Here is a 23,746-nt window from a genome sequence, read left to right as displayed (position 1 = left end):
TTTTTAAAACGTAATATTATAATTTAATTGTAATCTTTAAATGCAATTAAATTGTAATACTGTAATAAAAAAAACATTTGAGATTAATAATAATAAATTTTGTGTAAGTGTCCGGACATAGGTACATGTCCAGACACTGGGACGTTTACCTTATAATTCACCACAATATAATTCGTGTTTTTTATTAAAATAGCATTTATTCGATAGAATAAATTATTTATTTATAAACATAAACTATAATACTTTTTTATATATAAGTATATATATCTCAAATAATTTATGAATCAACGGCAAAGAGGTAGAACATAATTGTTTAATCAAAATTATTAAAAAATATTTAATTCAATTACAGATAAAATTGGAAAAAGGTCCACTTTATTTTGACTAGAAGTGCATTTGGTTCAAAATGACTAGAACTAAAACCAATAAGTCATTTTCATAGTTCCGTCAGAATCGCGTTGAGTATCCATCACGCTAGATTGGCGAACCAAACGGCGAATACTTGTTGTGCTCGGCCGTTGATGGTCTTCCAAAATGGATGACGTAAACAACACTTCGGGTACTTCCTGCATCTCTACTGTCTCTCGCGTCGACAAATCCTCGTAAGAAGTCGCGATTGATGAAGGCCTAAAGAATACAAATTTTAATAAATCAGGAGTTTATAAAAAAGAATACAAATTTTAATAAATCAGGAGTTTATAAAAAATTACAGAAGGGGAGAAAAATAGAGAAGTTACTTCGAGAATGTACAATATATGTCATTAAAATATATAATTTTTTTTAAATTACTCATTTAGTTTTCTACAAATTAATATAATTATTACCATATATTATTTCGATTTAATTGATACTTTAAAAGAGAAAATTAGTGATTAAAATAGCTTTCTAATATTCTACCTGAACATAAAATATAATAAGTGCCAATTAATAGTTAAGTGCATACTTTGTTGGAACACAACGGATACAATCCGCGCATGTCCAATTTTTGCCAAATAATTCTCCTTCTTCAACCGTTTGTGGTAGACGGTGATGTAATGTTTCCGGTAGTCGCAGTCCGGATAAGCCACCAATTATCGAGATTGCACCCAATATGACTAAAGGCAACACGAGATTTTCTTTCCCCTGCGAATCATATATTCGCAAATATTTGGTATATTACAAAAATATAAATTGTAATCAAAGTGTCTATATTTTATCTTTGATATTTAATAAGATAATAAAATTAAATACTACATTATAAATTTGAAAAACTATTAGTACAATTTATAAAAGTATATTTTGCGGAAAATAATAATAAGAAGAAATATATAAAGAAAGCACGCGATTGAAATAAAATTCAAATATAAATTTCAACTCACGAGATATGTTACGAAAGGTATAATGATAAGTCCAAGGCCACTGATATATGCGGAGAAGCCAATAGCAACTCCTCGTAATTGCGTGGGATAGAGTTCTCCAGCGAAAGGATAAATAATTAAAAATGACGCTGATATCGCAGATTTTGATATGAGAAATAGTATCAAAGTCTCCATCACGGCATCTTGAATAAAAAGATAATAATTGTAAAACTGATACGTCTTAGTTTTTTTTTAGTATTGCAATTTTAATTAATAAGTAAACTTATTGCTCTCAGTGACATACACGTTACACAATTAACTGATTATATCGCCACTCTTATTAATTAATCAAGTCATTAATTAATTGACTAACAGTGCGTACCGGACGATAACATCACCGTTGCAATGCACGACACTCCAGCTACGACCATGCACAAACAAAGCGGCCATCGACGGCCCCATCGATCCATTACGACCCAACAAGCGATGTAACTGGGAATCTCGGCAAGGGAAGAAAACAGAAAACTCAAATGTTCTTCATTTCCCAACGCCGGGCCGTAATAGGAAAGACCAACATACACCATATTATTGGCGAACCTAATCACGATAAAAATTCATTCCCGTACCACACAAAACGTTTATAAATTATTATACCGTGTAATCTCTATATTCAAGATATTTTATCTAGAGACAAGTCTAATTACAAGCAAATTATCACATTCAATTTATAATCAATTTGAATTATTGCTTTTTTACAAAGACCAAAATTTGCAACTTGTGTACTTATGTGAGATATACAAATTGCAGAAAAATCGTATGTCAAACAGATTTATTCTTTTCTTTCTAAAAGTGCTTCAATAAGATATATTCCTTTTTTTCTAAGAGTAATTATCCGAAATAAATTTAATATAATAAGTGCTTCTGTGTAAAATGATTAATTGCGCTTGTGTGTGTATTTTGACTTACCAATTTAAAGTAATAAGACACGTTTTGAGACGCATATTTGGCAATTTAAAAAGTGAGAGCACACCAGGACCAGTTCTCAATCTCTCCTCCTCGCTCTTCGACCTTGACATCGTCATACGCTGATGGAGTTTGTGCGTAAACGATGTCGGAAGTTCTTTGCCATTTACACGGGCCAAAGTCTCAAGAATATTATTAGCTTCACTTAGACGACCTTTCGCTAATAACCACCGCGGTGATTCCGGTAAGAACCTATATAATGATCTCTAATTTTTCACATGAATATTTACATGTAAGAAATAAAATGTTAATTTTAACTTAAAGACGTAGTGAACTGTCTAAAATATATAAAAATGTTAAAATAAACACAAAAATGTCAATTTTAACATTTTTGCATATCTCAGAAAGTCCACTATACCTCTTTAAATTAAAATTAACATTTTATTTTTTACAGTGTATGTACAGTGCCCCAGACAGCACACAATATTTATAAAATCTTTACGAAAGATTTTTCTAAGTATTTCACTCACCACCAATAAAAGAAGTATATCAAAAAAGGCATGCTTGTGGTCATAGCGAGCATTCGCCAATCGCGTATTAAATAAGTGACACCTGCCAGCATGCAAAGACCCAAAGTATAGAAAGTACAAGTCATAACCGTCACGAATGAACGGTAATTTGGGCCGACCAGCTCCAAAGCTACAAAAATTAATTTATAATAAAACCTAAACTCAACTACAAGTGCCGACAGAACTGACAATGAGATAAGATCTTAATATAATAGATTAATTTTAGGACAACAAACTGATTGTAACATTTAAATGCTTACATATAATAAAAGGTATCTGGTAAATCGCTGGTATTGTCAAACCAACGATAAAACGTGTAGAGGCCCAAATCCAAAAATTATTCGAAATTGCCGTTAAGAAGCTACCGATGATTAATGTCGCCAAACATGTAAAGAATGATAACCTTCGACCGATTCTATCCAACAAGATAAACAGATTGCTATTTATTACAGGTAAAGAAAGATAATTTATTGTCTGTTTTAATTCTACAGTACAAGATGGGCCGATTATTCCATCTTTTAGTAAAGTTTACCTGTTAGGTAAATCTTACAATCCGCGCACATGATTGGATAATCTTGTTACTTACCTAACAGGTAAACTTTACCAAGAAATTGGAACAATCGGCCCTATGGCCAGTATTCATAGTCAGATCTTATTTCAAGACCGTCTTAAGTAATGTCTTAAGATGCTAATGCGGCCTTTTGATTGGTTCATGACACCTCAAGATTGAAATAAGAACCGACTATGAATACCGGCCTAAGATATAAAATACAGTGAAGTACAAAATAAACAAAAACAAATATAGTAAAACAATGAAAAAATTTTTTAATAAATTTTAATAAATCTTTACACGTATGTCTACAAAAACAGAAAAGACGATTAATAATTCAGAAAATAAATAAGTGCTAAATTTTTAAAAACTAAATTTTAATAAAAATTAAATCATCTGAATTATAGTTTACCTGTCATTTAATGTACCGAACAGATACACTCCTATAGGGCCTCCTGCATTAAGAACTACTAAACCAATTGTTGGATAGATCGCACGATCGCACACGAGATCAAACTATAACATGATTTTCTAATGTAATAAAGTACAGCGTCTGACTAAAATATTTTGCTTCTTTTGTTAAAAAGAAGTTTAATCTTGTATTTTTTAATTTCTTCGAATGAAATATCTTATACGTATATTCGTAGAGAATCGTACATTCATAATCAAATTTTCTATCAGAAACGAATAAAATTGTGTACCAAAAGTATGAAGTTTTGAAACTTAGTTCACTTCTAAAAATTTAATATACTAATAAATTTATTAATTCATAAATTAATTTCATTGCAGATTCGCTGCAATGTAAGACGATAAACTGTACTGATGATTTTTTGTATACAATTAGACAAACATACGTCGATGACGATAGACGATGTTATCTCCGAAGTTTCATATTCCCAACCGTGATCGCAGGGCATGACAGACCAAGACGCGTTGGACAAGTATGTCGTCACGACAGAGTAATTCTCCATTGTCGTCCAATCGATATCATATCGCATGCACTGGCTATACGTCTCGTTGTCGTCCTGCTTTTACATAACATCTTTTAGCACCTAACTATGCGACATCACATGAATAATCATGCATTTGCTATACTGTAAGATAGGATCGATTCTATCGAGCTACATCCGATCGTATGAAACAAATAACAGTCTCGCCTCCAGGATTAACGCATTCTATTTTGGGTTGCTACAAAATCCCACATATACAAACGTTGTGCTTACAAGGATCGATTTTTCCAACTGCTCCTGGCGCAATCAAGGGATGCGTTCTACGCTCACACACTATAAGCATCAATTTATGTTTAATATTTGACAGACAATTACCTTGTTTGTCAAATATTAAAAGAGGACAAATGATGTTTTCATTGTAAGCATAAAATGAAATATATCCAAAGTAAAAGTGAATCCAACTATAAATCCAAAATTAAACTATAAATCCGAAATTAGCTTTCTTTGTTTGCATAAGTTTCTAAGTACCAACTAAACAAAATTCAATTTGCAACTAAATTATATACGTAGCAATTAATCAATGAATTATACGTGTATACAGAGAGAAAGTCAAATCACGAGGAGAACGCAACATTAAAAGATAAGGAAATGAATACACAGAAAAATATCTAGCGCTAAACAAGAAGATACGGCACGATGTAATAAGCCGCAGATAAAGAAACGAGATATCACGCATGAACATGTAATGGGCGTCTTTGCAAATCGACCTACAAGAATAATGTCGCATAAGCATCAACATCGACATCGTGTTCTCTCACACCAGCGCACCTGGCTCGCAGGAATGGCGAGACGTTTTCTACGAGCAATGTCCATGTTTTCCAAACCCGGCACCTTGCACCAATGCAACGGTGTGTCCGCCATGAACAATTGATTAAAGGCGCAAAAACCGCACGGCAAACACGCCGGCAAGCAGACCAACCATAGCAACTGCTTCTGATAACGACCAAACTCGCCAACAATCGGCAAAAGATCGTCGAGATCGAAGTCATCCTATGAAACATTTTCATGCGAAGCTATTCGCAATGAACAAACAACACTTCTGACTATACAGAACATCTTATCGCTATTGTTTTTTATTATCTGTTATGGATTTCTTGAGCAGAATTGGCAACATTTTTATTTTTAATATTATGTATAAGAAAATTTTCAGGAAAACACAAAATACGCATTTTTTTCTATCCGATTTGACATAGAATCATTCACATATATATCTTTTAAAAAGTATCATATGAATTAATTATATTAATATTTTCATCAAGACATAATCGCATCAAATTTCTCCAGAAATTTGTGATTTAAATTGCAGTGAAGTTAATTAAAGACTGACAATAAGAATTTGATACCTGCTGGAACTTTTCACCTTTATCTAATTAGATTTGTTTTCAAAATTCCAAAATTACTTTAACACTAAGCCATATTTTATAAAACACATCAATGTTTAAATGAGATTTCGAAAATATGTCAATAAGTTTATACCATTTAATAAATCATTTCGATAATTAGCGAATAAAAAATTAAATCAATTTAATGCTATTTTCAATATCAAATTTCGCTTTCGTGAATTCGCGCGGTGCGTAATTGAAATAAGAAACAAAAGGATGTCGTTCAAGGAAGCAGCCGATAAATAATACTTACATTATCTTCCACGACCCCGGCATTATCGGTCTGCGTCGAGTTACCATCGTCCTGTCGCTCCATTTCGGTAAACTTCGACCTCGTCCAACGATACCGAAAGCCTTGATGATACCTTACAAAGGCGTCACGTGATGTGCATTAGCCTCCATCCGTGGATGATTTGACCGAAGCGCGTTGCATCGTTTCTTGCCCTTCTCCCTCCGCAATAAAAGCGTAAGAGTGACTTCTCTTTCTTGTGGACTCACAAAAGTGCACCATGCACCTCAATGATTTCAGCACTGACGGCGATTCGCCGCGCTGCGACTTCTATTAACAGGACACGGATCCAAAATACAAGAACACCAGTGAGTTCGAGTATTCTTCAGTTGCCGAGTTTATAATATTTGATTTTTAATAATTTCGAAATTATTTATCGGTATATCTAAAATAGATTCTTAATCCGTTTCCCAATTTTCACGTGTAATATTAAAAAAATGTATGGCCTGTTTTAATTTTTTAAAAATTTACGGCAAAAGAAAGATATAATTAATTCTTCACAATCAGAATTCACGCAATAGATCAGATGAATGATTGGCGAGAACTATGAAACACAACTGCAAACGTCGATTGTGCTTCTTTTGTATAACGCCCCCAGTAAAAAAAAACGCGAATTTATGATTTATTGTAAATAATAACACTGTAACATCTTGATCAGCTGCACGCGCACGTTTGCACTGTTCGAAAGAACGTATCGGAAATACGACGAACGGGCGGTTAATCTGTGACGCGGGGTATGCTCTTCTAATTCAATTAGATTAAAGGTATTTAGAAAAGATTAAGAGTAACGCTGACACGCACATGCTGTGTTACGAACGCATGATGCCAGCGATCTGATCGCCTCTTCATCCCCACTCCATCTGGATAGATGCGATTTTCAAAGTTCCATCGTGATATAAATTTTTAATTCCATTGAAAAAAGATCCTTAGATTATTTAATACTGAATTCTCTGGCGAGCGTAAGAACATAAATAATTAATCTGAGGCGACGATACTTACGGGACCTACTATAGGAATAGTGATATAAAATAAAAAATAAAATTTTAATTTCTCTCCAAAAATACTCTCGCGAACAAAAAGTGAAAAATACGCGATAGGTGTAAAACTAAGGTGTTTGAGAAAGGGCGGTGACACATTTGGCTGTGCTCGATATATTTGAACGACGACTGTAAGTAATAATGGCATTATCGCGTGTAAGTAGATTTCAAATGGAATTTATTTTCGGGCCATCATGTTTTTCGTGAGAGAAAAGAAAACCATGAAATAAAAATAGGAAGCAATTCGCAATTTCTGCCGATTGAATCTCGTTTCGTGATCTCGATATTCGCATTCCCGACTCGCGAGCGCTTCTCCCGAGTTTCGAAGCTCACTCGTGTTTACGAAGAAAGGCAAATTAAATCGGTGAAGAAACAGTAGTCGAAATGACTCGATATTATATGGCACTGTCGCTTGGCGATTCGTATAATCTTGTCTCTTGCACTCAATGGTACAGTCAGTCACATTAATGTCTTAAGTGATATGCACAAATCGAATTGTTCCTGTGCGATGCAACGTGGATGATACATCCCCGTGCATCGAGGATGTGCGAACGCCGAAAAGAACATCTTCGCGTCTTTATGCGAAGAGTCGCAATATTGCGTCGCGATATTTCTCCATATGTCGTAAAAGCCTTGTGGAGCCTGCTAATCGTACGATCATTAATGTGACCAATTATACACTAGACACACTTCCCGAAGAATCGTCCCCCAATCATTCCACGATCGCTCTGGCACTCACGTAAGCGATGTAGCCGAAGTCACATTGTCGTTGTCAATTATAAATCACCACAGGAAACACAATCCTCGCAAGCACCACACGACTGACTCGAACCGAATAGGAATAAAACGATAACGCGGTGCATTCAGTTCTCGCACCGCGTAGATATGCCGCACCCTCTCCCATTGAATTCCGATTAGCTCCTTGCGATTGTCAAGAGTTAGAGCTCATAATCAAAGAAGCAAGTGAAAGAAGAAGAAATGCGCATTCTTTAAAGATCGAATTATAATTGCAATGCTTAGGATCGTCTACTCGTCTAATTTTCGGACACGCTGGTAAGTCAATAATTTCCTAAGGAATAGCAGATTTTGATATTTTTTTTCTAGATGAAAGAGATTCTTCGAAAAGGCAGAGAACACTTTGTTTGCACGAATCCAAAACTTAGATGGAATAGACAGCAACTTTGAGTAATATATATCCTATATATTACTAATTTTGAAATTGTAAGTCAAACATGAATTGTTTTCAAATTTTAATTTAAAATCTATAATTTAAAACTTTTTACACATATTACGTATTGTCTCTTCATTCACTTAGCTCGCTAAAATTTCGGGATTTACTTGACGTTAATTGAAATTCCCGAGTAAATGCTCCGTACAGTCTGAGATGTTAATGGATCTTCATTGAAATTTTAATTGAGTATTCTTACCCAGATCCCAATCACACGATATCCAATATCTAATTATTATCTTATTATATGTTGATTACCATGCTGTCGCAAAAAAGTCTGCGACAAAAATGTCTTTATGTCATAATACTTAACATTTAGTTGACGTGGCAGCCAGTGGATTATGTCAACTCGCACTTACATTAAATCTGATAGCTTTATGTTCCCTCTCGCAAATTTCTCTTAAATATACAAAATAAAATCTCTTCTGTAACATCACATTTCTCGAAATAGTAATTCTCTTTTTTAAATTGTATTCATCCGTCAAAAATATTAGATGTCCACAAGGTACGAACAAATTTGATGCTTTTCCCTTAGCTCGATACCGATCGCAGATGCAAAAAGGGGCATCGAGTTGAGCAAACATTAATGATTACGTCCGATCTGCGAAGGGATCACGTCGTCCGAAAAATCAGCGATTAAATTGTCCCCTCGCATCGCGAGGGTAGGCCGTGATTTTTGCTCGTCGCCTGTCGTTCTTATCGCGACACGAAGGAGCCTTATCCTACAGAGATCGGCGGATCGAGTGCCAGGAGATTGCTTTGAGGAGAGGGTGGAGCAACGACGGCAGGCGGACGTCCACATCCAGAATCGTCCCCTTTATTTTTTTCTCTCGCTTCAACCACGCATATATAGGTCGCCCAGAAAACACATTTTCTTCCCATCACGCGTCAATTATAATTATCTCGATCCGATCGTTTTTCTCGATCGGCAGCAACACTCGGCACTCTCTCGCGCAGCGCACCAGACGTCATCCACGCACGCAGCTTTTTTTTTGTTTTTTTCTTTTTTTTTAATTAGTTCGCCCACTTCGTCGCGACGGTGACGTCACTCTTGGCATCTCACCCCAGAAAAAATGTTGTGAATCGCAGGGAGTCTCAGCGAGGTCGTTTTAACGAGATGAGAGGTGTCGGTATCGCGGCGATTTCGCGGAAACGAGAGATCCACTGAATTTTATCTAGACTCGACAGACGCAATTTTCTTTATTGCTACGGCACTATTGGAATTTTCATTCGGTACAATATGTTACAGTTAATTACTATGGAACACGTGATTTTTAATTGACGGAGACTGCAGCATCGATATAATTCTTTCCGGAAGTGGCGTTCGCGATGCAATGAAAGGACTTCAATCGCAACTTCTGCAATTTAAAGTTCAATCGGTTCTCCAAGTAGAATACTCTCTTTCGGCAATATCGTCGAGAATAAAGGAAAAAAAAAAATAGGAATACTCGCTTCTACTCTCCTGCGATGCACTCGTCGCCACCGCCGCGCGGTTTCAAGCATCGAACAACAGATCTACGCGTTGGGCTCGTGTTTCGCGACTCGATCGTTAAAAAATATTATCGAAAATATTGTCTCGTACGTACAAGGACACCGCAGGCGAAAGGCGAATCGCGAAGACGCTCGCGAGCCCGCGGGATCATCTGGAAACTTCAAAAAACAGCAATATTGTACCGCTTTTGTAAGGTAGTTGTTGTGATCTAATGTTTAAATCTCCCCCCCCCCCCGTCAAAAATGTACTTTAAAATTAAAAGATACTAGATGCAGTTGCAACAAGATATGAAGGCAGTCGTAAAGAGAGAAAGATGAAAAACATATGCTGTCGATCTTTCTCTTCCTCAGTATTTTTAAAAATACTCCATTATAATTTTTGGATCCAAAAATATACGTCAGTGTATTAGCTATATAGAGATTAGTATATTAATAATATAGTGCGCTCACATTTCCTCAGGAAATTTTCCATCGATCCCGCAGGCCGACAAGCGGCGCGATCCAGCCCGCCTCGCGATACAAAATTTATATTTACTTTTACATATTTGCTTGGCCTTCTGTTTCTCCATGCATCGACGATCCGTTCTCTCTTCTCGAACGTGACGCCGCGATTCACGACGAATCACGAGCCAACCACATTATCATCAACATCCTCATCATTATTATCATCCTCAACATCAACATCAACATCAACATCAGCATTATTATCATCACCATCTTCTCTCTCCGATCCGCTCCATCAATCATCATCGACGCATCCCTGGTAAACTTCCTTACTTACTTCACAGCGCACATCATCACTGATACAGCGTAATGCACACGACTTTTAAATATACTACGTAAAATACGCTCATATCACGTACGTTCGCTCTGGTAAGCATCGCACGCACTCTAGGAGTCTCGACGATGAAAAGGCTAAACAACTAATTAGTCGACAAGATAAGTCGCTTTGTCGTGCTATTATAAGTTCCCCAGGCTGGCTTCGCATGCCGACGAGAAATCCTCGTTTCATCACGCATCGAGGATCTTCCGCTGCAAGGACGTGTTACGTCACTTCCTCCGAATCGTCACGAAGACGTCGTTACGGCGGAAAAATCTATTATAAAGAACGTAGGCTTCGCGCGAATATTTTGCGATTGACTTACAGTCTACAGTGATCTTCTCACAGAGCGGCATCGGAATCCGATAATTTTTTTTTTCACGTTGAATTAACACTTCCTGTGTTAATCTCCTATCACTTTTAAGAAATCTTTGGCATACGAATTTTTGGAATATATAGAGTTCTCTTGTTGCACGGATTATCCGAAGCTCTGTTAAAGGAATTTTTAATTCGTTCGATAAAAAAATAGGGATTGATTAAGAAGTGTCTAGTCTACAGGATAAAGAATTAATTATTCTGACGAGGATATCGATACTCGTTACGAAGCCAGTCTGATGAAGCACGGTACTCGAGAGCGAGTTTACCTCTGGCCACGATCCCGACATGTGCGTTTCAGGCTCGATCAGGTTGTCGAGGTAGAGGAGAAAGAGAAGGAGCTTTGATCGTAGGATATGCTAGGATCAGGATCGTCCGCCAGAGTTTCGTCTCTACGATCGACGAAAGGATCGCGAAAGGTCGCGAGGACCGTGCTCCCTTCAGGATAGAACGTCGACTCTTCGCACACGAGAGTCTCTCTCCAAAAATCACAGTCACATATATATCTATTATTTTTTCTTTTTTTGTATTTTTGTATCTTTTGTCACTTCTGTATCTCGTCGCTTCGTCTCCTACGCTTTCTCTCTCTCTCTTTCTCTCTCTCTCATTCTTTCTCTCTCTCTCTTTCTCTTACATCACATATCTTTGATTCATCCGTTCAGCGATTTCACGCTTCATTCTCGCATCTGACTCTCTCTTTCTGCCTTTTTCCCCTTATTGGCGAATTCGGCGACGCAATTCGCGGCGATTTCGCGCAAAAATTGAGATCTTTTCAAAAAGAAACTCATGGTTATATAAGTATTATAATAAATGAATATAATATATATGAAAACGTTTAAAATATTAATCGGAACGATAATTACATTCTTAGTCATATTTCTAGCCTTTGATAACTCTCAATATAGATTTGATCAGAGATCTTTTACTATTGAATATTTAACAATAAATTATGAACTTTAAGGAGAAAAATATTTCTATCTTATAAAATTCTTATAAATTCTATTGTTCAACAAATTAAATTGTATAACTTTCTTTTCCTATTTTTGTTTAAACCTGAAGCAATTTTTTTTTGTTTTATATATATATATAATTCAATAATAATTTAAAGTTAATAAAAAAAGATATATAGATTAAACCGTTTACATTTTATAGAGATGATATAATGTAATCTTTGTTAATAATAATAAAACTCTATAAATATGTACATTAATGCACAATCAATCAATACAAATAACGTGACTGATTGATCTCAGAATCATCGTTACGATTTCATACAATTTAGCACCAGATTAATTTTAAAAGAACAATCGATCTCAGCACCAAAATCGGAACGCTGCGAATTCCGACGACCGTCACACACAGAAATTGCAAACTCTCGAACTTGCGAATCAGAAGAATAGGCGAGTGATCGAGTTCTTTACAAGATACGGAAATCCTCTCCGTTGTAGCACTTTCATTCTCTTTTTTCTTTTCTCTCTCTCTCTCTCTCTTTCTACCTAATCTCTACTAAATGGAATGTATAAAAGAAAAGAATATACACGCGTCTCTTTATCGAGTCCATCGCGATCAAGAAATTGATTGCGATTGTTAACTAACCGCCGTCGGTGATAATCGTGTTAAAACGGCAAATTTCGGCGAAATTCGTTCAGGGCATCGTATTTCGACAAGAATAATCAATTTTTTTATAAATATAAAATACTACCGAAATATTTAATGAATTTGTATGTCAGAATCACTGATGTCACAAATTTGACATTATTTGATAGTTTATTAATTAAAACAAAAGAATATTACAGATATATGTTTAATAGATTTTTGAAAATTGTTGGTATTTAACATAATCGCTTTAAAATAGATATATATATTTACAATACAGTTCGAATAAATTATATAAATATTGCCACAAGTTCGAAACGTTTCCCTGTGTTTTCACAAGACATTTTATTTTATTTTATCTCGTATTTTATGAAAGATCTCATCTTAGAAAAATAGTTTAGTCTTCTCTTAGAGAAGTGATCTCAATATATATATATATATATGTATATATATCTCCCACATTAAACTTTGATATTAACTCGACAAGTAGATTTCAAGTCGACGATTAAACGCTTCTTATTTGGTTATTTACAATTTGACAATATCTCTTACAATCGAAGATAGTATTATGATTATCATTGTCATCGATATTGAATTTAATAGATAGGTGAATAAAAAAAATCAAATTGACGTACACACACCTCTTAAATAAACAATAAAAATCAAGAAATTATTTTTCTAGAATTTGTGCGAGTTAAGTATCTAAAAATATTTCTCGTAAAAACCCAGGCTACGAAATACAGTGGCAACATTTATGCGGGACAATATGCTAATCAATGTTATTGCGTGTTATGTGCAAAGTAATCCATAAATATAAAAATTGTTTGAGCATGTTTGAAAAGTGCATTGGTCTCGTCGATGAACGATTAAGGAGACACACAAAAATTTTAATTTTCAGAGACACAAAAATAAATCAGTGAAACATAATTTATGTGTTACACTGAATTCGTCGGTGCCGATAAAACTTCCGAAACCGTATGTCTCCGCGCCGGTATTTGTCAAAATACGTTTTTTGCCTCGCGTTTAATAAATTCAAAAAACTAGAGATTTTCCTATATTAATATACTATCTCCCTCTCGCACTTGGAAAATCACGATAAGAGTGTAAGGATATATAAGGTATGTATGAACGCGAAATCGCTACAAAATATTCAAATTACGAAAGAAGGATCTACTGGCAAAAGCATTTGGAATGCATGGCACTACCGCAGACACGTTTCTCGACGACGACGATGACGATGACGTGACGTAACTCCGCATTACGATATTACTGCAAAATGTCGCTAAAAATCGCGGATCACAATTAGAAAAAAGGAGGCTTCGCGACTCTACGGAACGAACTCGCGACAACAATTCGCGGTCAAAGAGCACGGCACTGACTAATCGTCATCAAGGACGCAGTATAAACGGAGGTAGAGATGTAGGATACTTTAGACATCCCGGTCGAACGTGGAGAAGAGATTTTTCGCGATTTCGCACAAATCAAAGCGCGTGATTTCACCGCGAACTTAGATTCCTACGAAAAAGAAAATTCCACTAGACTACTTCTCTCCAGGCTACGACTGACTACATCAATTATCCGTTTGACAGAATTCGGTCAGTTTAAACGCGATCACGGTATCTTCTCAAAGTCCTAACGATCCGCGAAAAGACACTCCCGTCGAGCAAACACGGGAACGACGGGCGTTTCTGCACAATAACATACGATCAGGAAGACAATCTCACCCAGGATAGATCTCGAGTGGTCCAGACGCCTTACGAACGGGGAGAGAAGAGAGGAAGAAACGAGTGTTTAAAAAATGTCTGGACAAGCTGTGCAGCGTTGTTCCAAATGGCAGTGCGAAAAGCTCCTCGTCTGCGACACCACTCGTGAGTACCGTGATCGCGCGATATACTTGACCGACTATTAAAAAGGACTTATATGATATCGACGGGAGTATAAGGGGAGAAAGTTTGAGGAAATTGGGGAGTTCTTGAGCATTCGAGATCATTTGCTCCTACGGACGTTCAGGCCGGACGAGGACTTCGGTACAACTAAATCATTTGTGCCATCAAAATATTAACTTTAATTATCCAATCAACAGCAACAGACATTCACGTATGGGGAAAAAGTAACATACGCATCATCTCATACACAACTGGTCACACGGATTCTCGCGCAGCATGATCGGATTAAGGGGCACCCAAGTTGAGGTCTGTAATCTTCTCGACACACCTTTCGCACTCACAATCAGTCTCTCTCTTTCTCTCTCTCTTTCTCCTGCGCTGTCCATTCAAACTTCATTCTGTATAGGAAAGCGATACTCTTTCTCTTTCTACGCAGGTAAATTCAGCGTAGTTCTAAGCATTAGTGGCTAAAAACCGCGATTCAAAATCTGATGCACGTCATTGAAAAGCTCGGTACGAGCTTTACAGCGAGTCAACGGTAAGTCACTGTAAATAAAAGACTCGTTCTCTCTCTCTCTCTCTCATACATATAATACAGACACACAGACACACACATACACACACGCATGATTATATCATATATTTTACTACATTTTTCATTCACTCTCTTTCGTATCTATCATGCTAACACTTTGTTTCAGAAATTCTCCCTGAGTCTCTTACTCTCACTCTCCATCACTCGTATGTGTATACTCTCCATCCACTTCGCTTGGTATTCCTATCCGCTCTCTCATGTCTTCTTCCATTAATTTTTCTCATTGCTCAAGGTAATCGTTCATTGAAGTTGTCCTCTATCTATCTATCTCTCTCTCTCTCGTTCTCTCTTCTTAGGTTTTAATTTCTCAATCACACGGATAAAAGCCGCAGGGCTTGTTTGTACCAGGCATACTTGCAACCAGAATCATTTCTCTCTTTTCGGCAGGCTTTTCACTTGACCTTGATTCATTCATCGGCAACATCCACTTGCATTCCTCATCCGTTGTCAGCATCCGGCAGACAGGTATTTATTTTTCTTATTCTCTCATTATCTCACTCTCTCTCTCTTTCTCTCTTTCTTTCATTCTCGCTTTCTCGCTAAAAATTCCTTTCTCTCGTATCATATGAGATGCGCTCAACACCGATATATTATATCAATAAAATACCGTCGCCAGATAGGGACACGTGCAGACTCATCACTCCCATCTCGTCATCATCGCTTCGGAACTCACGCACATCCATCAACTCGCATCCGCACCATCCAATCTTGTTGTCTTTGTATTGTGTTTGATAGCTTTCTAGTCAAATCAAATTGCACGACAGTACAACCGTGGGGTGATCTGTAAACAACAAAAGCGAGCCAAATATCAGTCACCGTCGCTCATCGGTGCTCGTTCTTTTCGGAGAGGGGGAGTTTCGAGCGGACGTTTCAAATCGCGTACGGGGGGAATCCGAGGGACAGAAAACAACGCTACGACAAAAGGTAGTGCATTCCTATCAACATTGAAGTGATTCTTCAATGCTCACGTGCGCTCTCTCTCTCTCTCTCTCTCTCTCTCTTTCTTTCTCTCGCTTTCATTCTCTCTATCTTCCGCCCTCCCCCTTCTCTGTTTCGTCTAATAATTCTATCCTAACTACATCCTATCTTTGCTATGAAAAGCTCGCCAGTTAAATTAAACTTAACAACCGAAGAATGTACGGTGATATAGTAAAATCGAATATGCATGATAAAGGCGGAGTGCGGAAAAGCGCAAAAAAAAAGGAACAACAAAAATAATGAAGATAAATTTCATCCCTTTAACGGAATGCGAAAAGTCAAATTCAAAATAATATGCAGTGTTAGTGCATCGCGCGTCGATTAAAATGATCAAATCGCATCGAGAACTTTGCGAATTAATTAAAGATAGCATATAAAACAAGTCGAGAGAATATAAAGAAAAGGTACTCACCAACTGGACGTAGGGTTGGCAGCAGTCTTGAGCTTTCGAATCTCTTTTGCAGCCCAGCTCGCCAGCTGTTTAGTTTTGTGAGTACGTGACTTCTTACCCTTGGTCAGCAAATCATTGAGCGGCTCGCTCTCCACCATGGGCAATAATTTGGTTCCGAATACCATGACGAGATCGCCTAGCAGGCCTACCGCGGCCGACACATTACCCTCGGAATGTTCGCGATCTTGCGCGATCGAGGTGATAAATTGTATGATGTACGGCACATGAGGCTCGATAAGAGAAATAGCGACATCCGGACAATTATTCGCATCACCGCGGAGACCTTGAACTATGCCAGTGTAAGCTTCGAGCACGCCCTCACGTAACTCGTTGAGATAATCGATCATATCGTAATCGCTTCTATCTACGTTAGCCTGCGATGCTTGCACTAACGTCTGCAATACAACATCCAAATATATCTTAAATTCCGGTCCGATACTCATGGCGATGTCACCGAAAGCCGAAAAGATCTGCGGTTTAACTGAGCGATGAACGGCGTTATTGCTGAGGTTTTCCAACAACAGAGTCATAATTTCATCGCAATAAGGAAGCATCTTGTTTTTGAGGGCACGGCAGATATCACCGGTGAGACCGACTGCTGCGCAACACACCTGATATTCGGCATAATTCTTCAAACCGAGACAGAGATAAGGTTTGAATGCCTCCATATACTTCAAGAAACCTTCGCCCAACACCTCAACCAAGGTCGAGACTGCCATGAGCGCATCCTCTTGTACACCACCTGATTTGCAGGAGTTTGAGTTAAACATAGAAAGCAGAGCGGTCATTATTACATCAGATATTTGCGGAGCGTCCTCTGTAGTGACTTTACGCAAGACTGACTGTAAAGTCGCACAAAGCAACGACTGCAAATCATTATATTGGGCACGATCCGAATGACTCTGTATGTGCGACTCCATCTGCAATACCTGTTGCAGCCGCTCAAGTATCACCATTGTAGTTTTTTGTACGGTTACGTAACAATCACGCGGTGAGTTTTTCACCATCTCCATGAGAGCCTCATAAGCAGCAGATCTCAAATTCGCTTGAGCTCCATCTGGTCGATCAGTAGTTTCCAAAAGTCGTTGAATGATAAAATCGAAATATTGTGACATGCAGTACGTTTCTGGTTGATTGCCATCTTCGCTCGCCTCAGCAGATTCGTAACTCGCTTCTGCTAATCCTGTAAATGCCCAACATACATTGGCAGCAACCCGTGGTTCTGCCTTCAATCCGTTCACCAAAGATTCCAGCAATGGCTTCAGATAGGTTTCGTTGATTGCGGCATCTGGAATCATCTCGCATATGCGGCCAAATGTCCATGCCGCAGTATCACGGACAACTACACTGTTATCGTACATCAGCTCGATGAGAGTTGGCATGGCTTGTTCCACTAACGGTTTCAATGTGGCAGGTTCTAAACCACCAAGAATCGAACCAAATGCCATCAGAGCCGCATCTCTATACCTCCAGTCGGGACTTTTAATATTATCCTTGACAAAAGGAAGAACAAACGGAACAATAGCTTCTTCACAGCAAGACGACAACAACATCAAGCAAACTCCAGCAGCTTTTGAAGGATTCCAATCATCTTCATCATCAAATTCTTCTTGCTTGGTCAATTTCTTCATTAACACTGGTACTAAGTATTGTAAAGCTCCTTTAGCATAGTGACGCGAGACTTTTAGCGGTGGGCGACCTCCTTCCGATGCTTCTCCTTCTTCCATTGATAAGTCCACTTCTTCATCAGATACATTCGACCAAAATTCTATTCCTTGAAGTGCCACTTCATCAATATCAGATTTCATAGCTTCTAATGTAATCTAAAACAAAAATTCTATTAATGAAATATACACTATATTTAGTATATTATATTTATTATATGTAATATTTTGAAAGGACAATTGAAATCTACACAAATAACACTTACAGGAAACAATGCTGGACCCATATAAGGCTCCATGTATTGGTAATACAGTGACATAATTTTCACAAGACACTGTAATGCAGCCACTCTGATTTGAGTATTGGTAGACTGAGTGGCTTCACATACTACTTCCATTATGAAGTTTCGTTCCGTCTATATATAGAGTTAAAAGGTCAAAACATTAGTTACTTATTGTATAAATTGTATCACAGTTGTATATAAAAATGATATTCGCGTCAATGATTCTAATATGATACTAATATGATACTAACCTCTTTTTCAAAGTTTCCTTTGGTGAACTCCAAGGAATTGTATAGAGCGCTTGTAGCCGCTAGTCGAACGTGATTTGATGTGCTGGAACCCTTCATACCGTGAATGATAGCAGTAAGAATCTCATTTGATTGTGATACTAGCACTTCGCTATCGATTTCTTGGCAGATATATCCAATAGTCTCTAAAGTAGCCTCCTTCATCATCTCGGTACTGGACGGGTTGACAACATTATTGACTAACAATGGAATTAATTCGCTCCATTCCCCGACTGCCAACTCGGCAACAGCAACATAAGCGACGCATTGTGCCGCAGAGCTTGGCCTATTGTTTTCTGTTCCTAACGCTCCTAAAATCTGCAAGAATAAGTATACCTCTCTGTATGAAGAAAAATAATTGACTAATATATTTAACACAATCTGAAAAATGTTACTTTTTGACCGTGATAATTTTTTATAATTACTATTATTATACTATTATTATAAAAATTGAGTATTCAACATTTCCATTTTGGAATGAAAAAATTATTTTTCTGTAACGATATATTTTTTTTTGTAAAGGAGGTAAATCTTGAAATTCCGATCAGCAGTCATGAATGTATTGCTCATCTCTCATAAAATGCTCTTTTTCAATACCTTACTTTTTACCCATGTTATGAAGAATTTAAATACAGGGTTCTTCTAAAATAGTAAATTTTCCACCTACGACGATGAAGTACAAGTTCTGATTTGTGATATCGATACATATACACACACCATACAATTTTTGTCTCAAAACATTTTTTAATACGTTTTTTCGAGATATTCGAAATAGGTAATTTACATGAGATTGTATACGCGGAGGTATCACGACTGTCTTAAGCGCCTCATTCCCAGGGTTGCCAGGTATGAAACACCAACCTCCCGCCAACCGCAACAAATCAACAACCAAAAGAAAGGTAGTTTCATCAATTTCTTCACTGCTAGTGCTAAAAATCTATAGTGCACGTAACGTACACTATAGATTTTCAGTACTGGTAGTGAATATCTGCAGCTTCAGAGCTTTAGGATAGGGACATTGATGACATCACAGTCGGAGCAATCAATTTTCGTATGTTCCCACCTATTAAAATTTTATGGCCGTCTAAATTTTGCGCCCTACACTAGAATGTACTTTTTTAGTACTTCATAACGCCTCCGTATATATGTACATACACATTTAGCAGAATCTATAACGATAAATTGCATTGTTTATCGATAGCCACAAATAGCTAGCCTTTTTTAAAAATATTTATAGCAAAATGTTATATATATTTTTAGCACTTGACATGCTTAATTATAATTTTAATATTCTAAAAATATTTTTTTAATTTTAAGAACTAGATATAAAAAAACGGATTTTATTATACTATTCTTTTTTTTGTGTTAATATAATGTAAAATAAAATATTTTAAGAATTATACATTTAAATAATACTTTTTCAATATAATAATTTAAATAATGATTTAATATTCTATTTCTTTATATTTGACCTTGATAAAAAAATTTTGCTTGTGGCACGACAAGTGGCCTCTTTGACAAATCTCTGAATTTGCCAATGTCACAACCTACAAATTATAAGAATATATAATTTCATCGTTGGAGGTGAAAAATACTATCTTAGAAAAATTTATATTTAAATCTTTCATGCTATGCCAAAAAATAAGATACTAAAATTTAAAAAACAATTTTATAGGAGATCAACAATACATTCATGACTTGTCAGAATTTCAAGGTAATGTTAATTTTTATTTAAAAAAATGTCAAATATAAAAAACCATTTTTTGCACATGAAATTTCTATTATTTCAGAAACGTCGTGTTAGTAAAATTTATAATTTGAGATGCAGTATTGTCTTCAGTATTCAAAAATCTATTAAAAAATCTATAAAAAAACACCTTGTCTACTTCAAAATAATTAACAAATTTTTTTATAAATTAGTGTTTTATCAAACTTGAACCACGAAATTGAATTCACATCTTTTGTTCAGAATTGTATCACTTTACTATCTTATCACTTACCTATCTATAAAAGGCATTAAAAGTAAGAGTAAACATAAAAATAAAATTGAGTATAAAAGTATATACAGATAAAATAAAAACATTTCTGTTTCGTATTCACTTCAAGCAATATATAATTATAATTTTCAGAAGAAAGAATGTTATCTCTACATAATATTAAATAGACTGAAATGTTAAAATATGAGAAAATATGATAAATATAACACTTCTTACATTTTTCTTGATATATTCCCTTGTTTCAACAGGGATAGTAAGCCAACGTTGCTGATATTGGAACTTCATATCAGGATCCTTGGAGGTAAGTTGGTTTTTGAGCTGTAAGCCCGCTGCCATGCGGGCGACGGGGCTCGCGCCGACTGTGACCAGCACGGCGCTGAGTCGTTGCACGAATTCATGCTGAAACACACATACCACCGAGTATTGCAATTGAATGCTTCTTGCACTAACGTCATAAATCTCATAGCAGCACAGTGGCAAATTTATACTCACGAGATTGGTTTCAGCCGCCTGCTGTAGGAAAGTCTGCGCTGCCACCAGCTCATTCTTGTCTAAAAATGCAAGAAACATATTATATTCATATGTCATAATTAATATTAACCCTTGACACATGATTGGATCATTCGTATCCTGCGCATTTCTTTTCTTTGAAATACTAATGCCATTTCTACCAATGTAGATTAACTTTAATCTCGATTTAAATTATTCTTTATCTCTTTCTAATTCTTAGAACGAGATAAATAAAGAATTAGTTTCAATCTCAACTGAGATTGAAATTAAACTACATTGATAAAAACTGATATAAAAGTATGTTTTGTTTCGTGCATGATAAACATAATTGGTCTGTTCGCGTTGCTTGTACTTTCTGCACTCAGTATCTTCATTTTCTTTCTCTTCAACGCTCATATATATACTTATCTCATTTCAGTGCAAAAAATTTAGGGATTTCAAGCAACGCGAACAGACATAATGTATCATTGTATTCTTTAATAACTTGATGACTAACAAGAATGAAATGAATAAAATGATACATCATGCGCCTCATGCATGAAACAAAATGCACTCCAAGTAATTAGTTATAACATTCATGTACAATTTTTTTAGTACACCTTATACGTACTTTCTAAAGATAATTAAAATATACGTTAAAGAATCGCTTAATAATTTTTGTGAAAGTGATAAAAATTAACCTAAGACACGAAGATCATAATCGTCGTGTGTAATAAAGAATTGAAAAAAAGCATTGTGTGTACTAAGGACTAGTGCCACGCCAGAAATCGTGGAAAACCATAGGTTAGACGAAAGCGAGGCGCCTCGCGATGCGTGTCGCGCCAATGCGTGCGAATATCAGCAACCGTCACACGGGACAATACTTTTCCGACGGCGAACAAAGCGCCTAGCAACAGCACGACGGGGCGCGATCGGGCGCGATATCGCGACCTAACAGCATGCGAAATGGCTCACGGTCCCGTCCACGAGACAACGACGGCGGCCGTGTCGGTGGAAAAATTGCGCGATCGGCTAAGGCGGCGGCCGTCCGATCCGAACACGTTGCGACGAGCCTCGCTGGAACCGAGAACGATGACGCGCACGCGGTTCCTCCGATATTTCTCTCGTGTGCTCCAAATCGGGCTCGCCATCGCCCTCGTTGCTGCCTCGCAGCCGCCGTCGTCGTTGCACCAGCATCGCGTCAGCATCGCGCTTTCGTTCGAGAAATCTCGAGAAGACGCCTTGAGTGGAAGAAAGCAGCCCGCCGGTCCCCGTAACGTCGCCACGACGGTACGACTCCGACACTCACCCGACGAAACGGTCCTCTCGAGGACTTGGATCAGCTGCAACGTCGTCGGGTCCATCTGCATGGTTAACGGCGGATTGCTCTCGTTCACGGTGTAATAAGTCACGGCTCCCGCGATTCGACGCGAGGAAGTTAACGTCTGCTCCCTGGTACGAAAGTTCTCGTCACGACCGGCGGACATCCACATGTAGCCACCACCGACTCAACTGCCTTCGACGTTGCCCCCACTCTGACGTCAACTTCCTGCCTGGTGGCGCGCTGGCGGGCCGATCAGGCCGCTCTCTCCGTCCGTCTCTCTCTCTCTCGCGGTGCCCAGCTGCGTGATTTATCGCCCCCTCTCGCTCTCTCCTTCTGTACTCCGGGTTTCCTTCGCATACAACGTGCGGCGTAGTAATATCCGGCAGCCTTTGAGATTCTCGCGCCCGCTGCGTACGAACCGCTGAGTACGCCTATGTCAAAAACGTAACTCGCCGTTGACAAGCGACGAAAATTCAACACGATCGCGATGATTATCCTAGATACAAATTCGTCGTTGCGTTTCTTGCCATTTCTCCCGCGATCGTATCGTGTTTTCGCGAAAGCGGACTATTTTCTCATCGCAGTAAGGAACTGCGCATGCGCCGGCCGAGACACGCGCGCCACCTGGCACTGCTGCGAGCAATCGCATTGGTCGTGCAATATCCCATTGCGCAAGTTTGACCGTTGGTGGGCTTTTCGACGTTCCGTGACGTTTGAAATAAATTTTCCGCGCGAGCATCGCTTTTCTTTCATGGCACAACACTTAATTTACAAAATTAAGTGAATTTACTAAAATTCATCTATAAACCGTTGCTTTGTATATGTAGAAATGTTACAGCAACTCACTGAACAGTTTGGATTGAATAGTTTGGATTGTTTGAGAATACTTGAAATAGATTCTGTATTAGCTACGACTATGGTCCATTTGATGCTACAAATGCTTCGAAGTATTTTTTGATTGATCATAACTAGTAAAATTCTTTTTTCCGATTGGTCAATCAAAATGAAGAGCATTGCAGAGCCAAATGGACCACACGCTATATTGTACGTGTGTCCCAAAAAAAATTGTTGAATCATTTCCTTACTTGACACAGTAGGTATTTATTAAAAAAACTTTTTTCCCTCTACTTCATTGTCTATTGCA

The 23,746-nt window shown here is 37.4% G+C and overlaps 2 protein-coding genes across 6 annotated transcripts; both read right to left on the bottom strand.

Moving 5' to 3' along the window:
* Positions 1–368: 368 nt before the first annotated feature.
* Positions 369–6,143, bottom strand: CarT (Carcinine transporter). Of its 3 annotated transcripts, none has more exons than XM_018451461.1 (9): positions 6,065–6,143; positions 3,832–3,935; positions 3,130–3,284; positions 2,831–2,999; positions 2,304–2,552; positions 1,720–1,934; positions 1,359–1,540; positions 944–1,122; positions 369–627 (listed from the first exon to the last, which is right to left on the bottom strand). In XM_018451461.1, the coding sequence occupies exons 1-9, from the start codon at positions 6,125–6,127 to the stop codon at positions 417–419; spliced, it is 1,527 nt and encodes a 508-aa protein (XP_018306963.1). In that variant the 5' UTR covers positions 6,128–6,143; the 3' UTR covers positions 369–416. The 3 variants fall into 3 exon arrangements, with proteins under 3 accessions (XP_018306963.1, XP_018306962.1, XP_018306964.1); XM_018451460.1 differs by lacking the exon at positions 6,065–6,143 and adding an exon at positions 4,274–4,825; XM_018451462.1 differs by lacking the exon at positions 6,065–6,143 and adding an exon at positions 4,274–4,825 and having other exon boundaries at positions 2,831–2,912.
* A 150-nt stretch (positions 6,144–6,293) lies between these two features.
* On the bottom strand, positions 6,294–22,829 carry Fs(2)Ket (Importin subunit beta Fs(2)Ket). 3 transcript variants are annotated; one of them, XM_018451459.1, is made up of 7 exons: positions 22,588–22,829; positions 21,282–21,340; positions 21,006–21,188; positions 18,757–19,110; positions 18,488–18,637; positions 16,519–18,380; positions 6,294–6,370 (listed from the first exon to the last, which is right to left on the bottom strand). In XM_018451459.1, coding segments are annotated over exons 1-7 (2,793 nt in total). In that variant the 5' UTR covers positions 22,772–22,829; the 3' UTR covers positions 6,294–6,369. The 3 variants fall into 3 exon arrangements, with proteins under 3 accessions (XP_018306961.1, XP_018306960.1, XP_018306959.1); XM_018451458.1 differs by lacking the exon at positions 6,294–6,370 and adding an exon at positions 14,686–15,909; XM_018451457.1 differs by lacking the exon at positions 6,294–6,370 and having other exon boundaries at positions 16,515–18,380.
* Between the last annotated feature and the right edge of the window lie 917 nt (positions 22,830–23,746).

This window comes from Mycetomoellerius zeteki, unplaced genomic scaffold (genome assembly GCF_001594055.1).
Source record: "Mycetomoellerius zeteki isolate Tzet28-1 unplaced genomic scaffold, Tzet1.0 scaffold310, whole genome shotgun sequence".
Taxonomy (NCBI): Eukaryota; Metazoa; Arthropoda; class Insecta; order Hymenoptera; family Formicidae; genus Mycetomoellerius; species Mycetomoellerius zeteki.
Note: the sequence above shows the minus strand (reverse complement) of the source record. Positions and strands in the feature narration are given on the sequence as shown.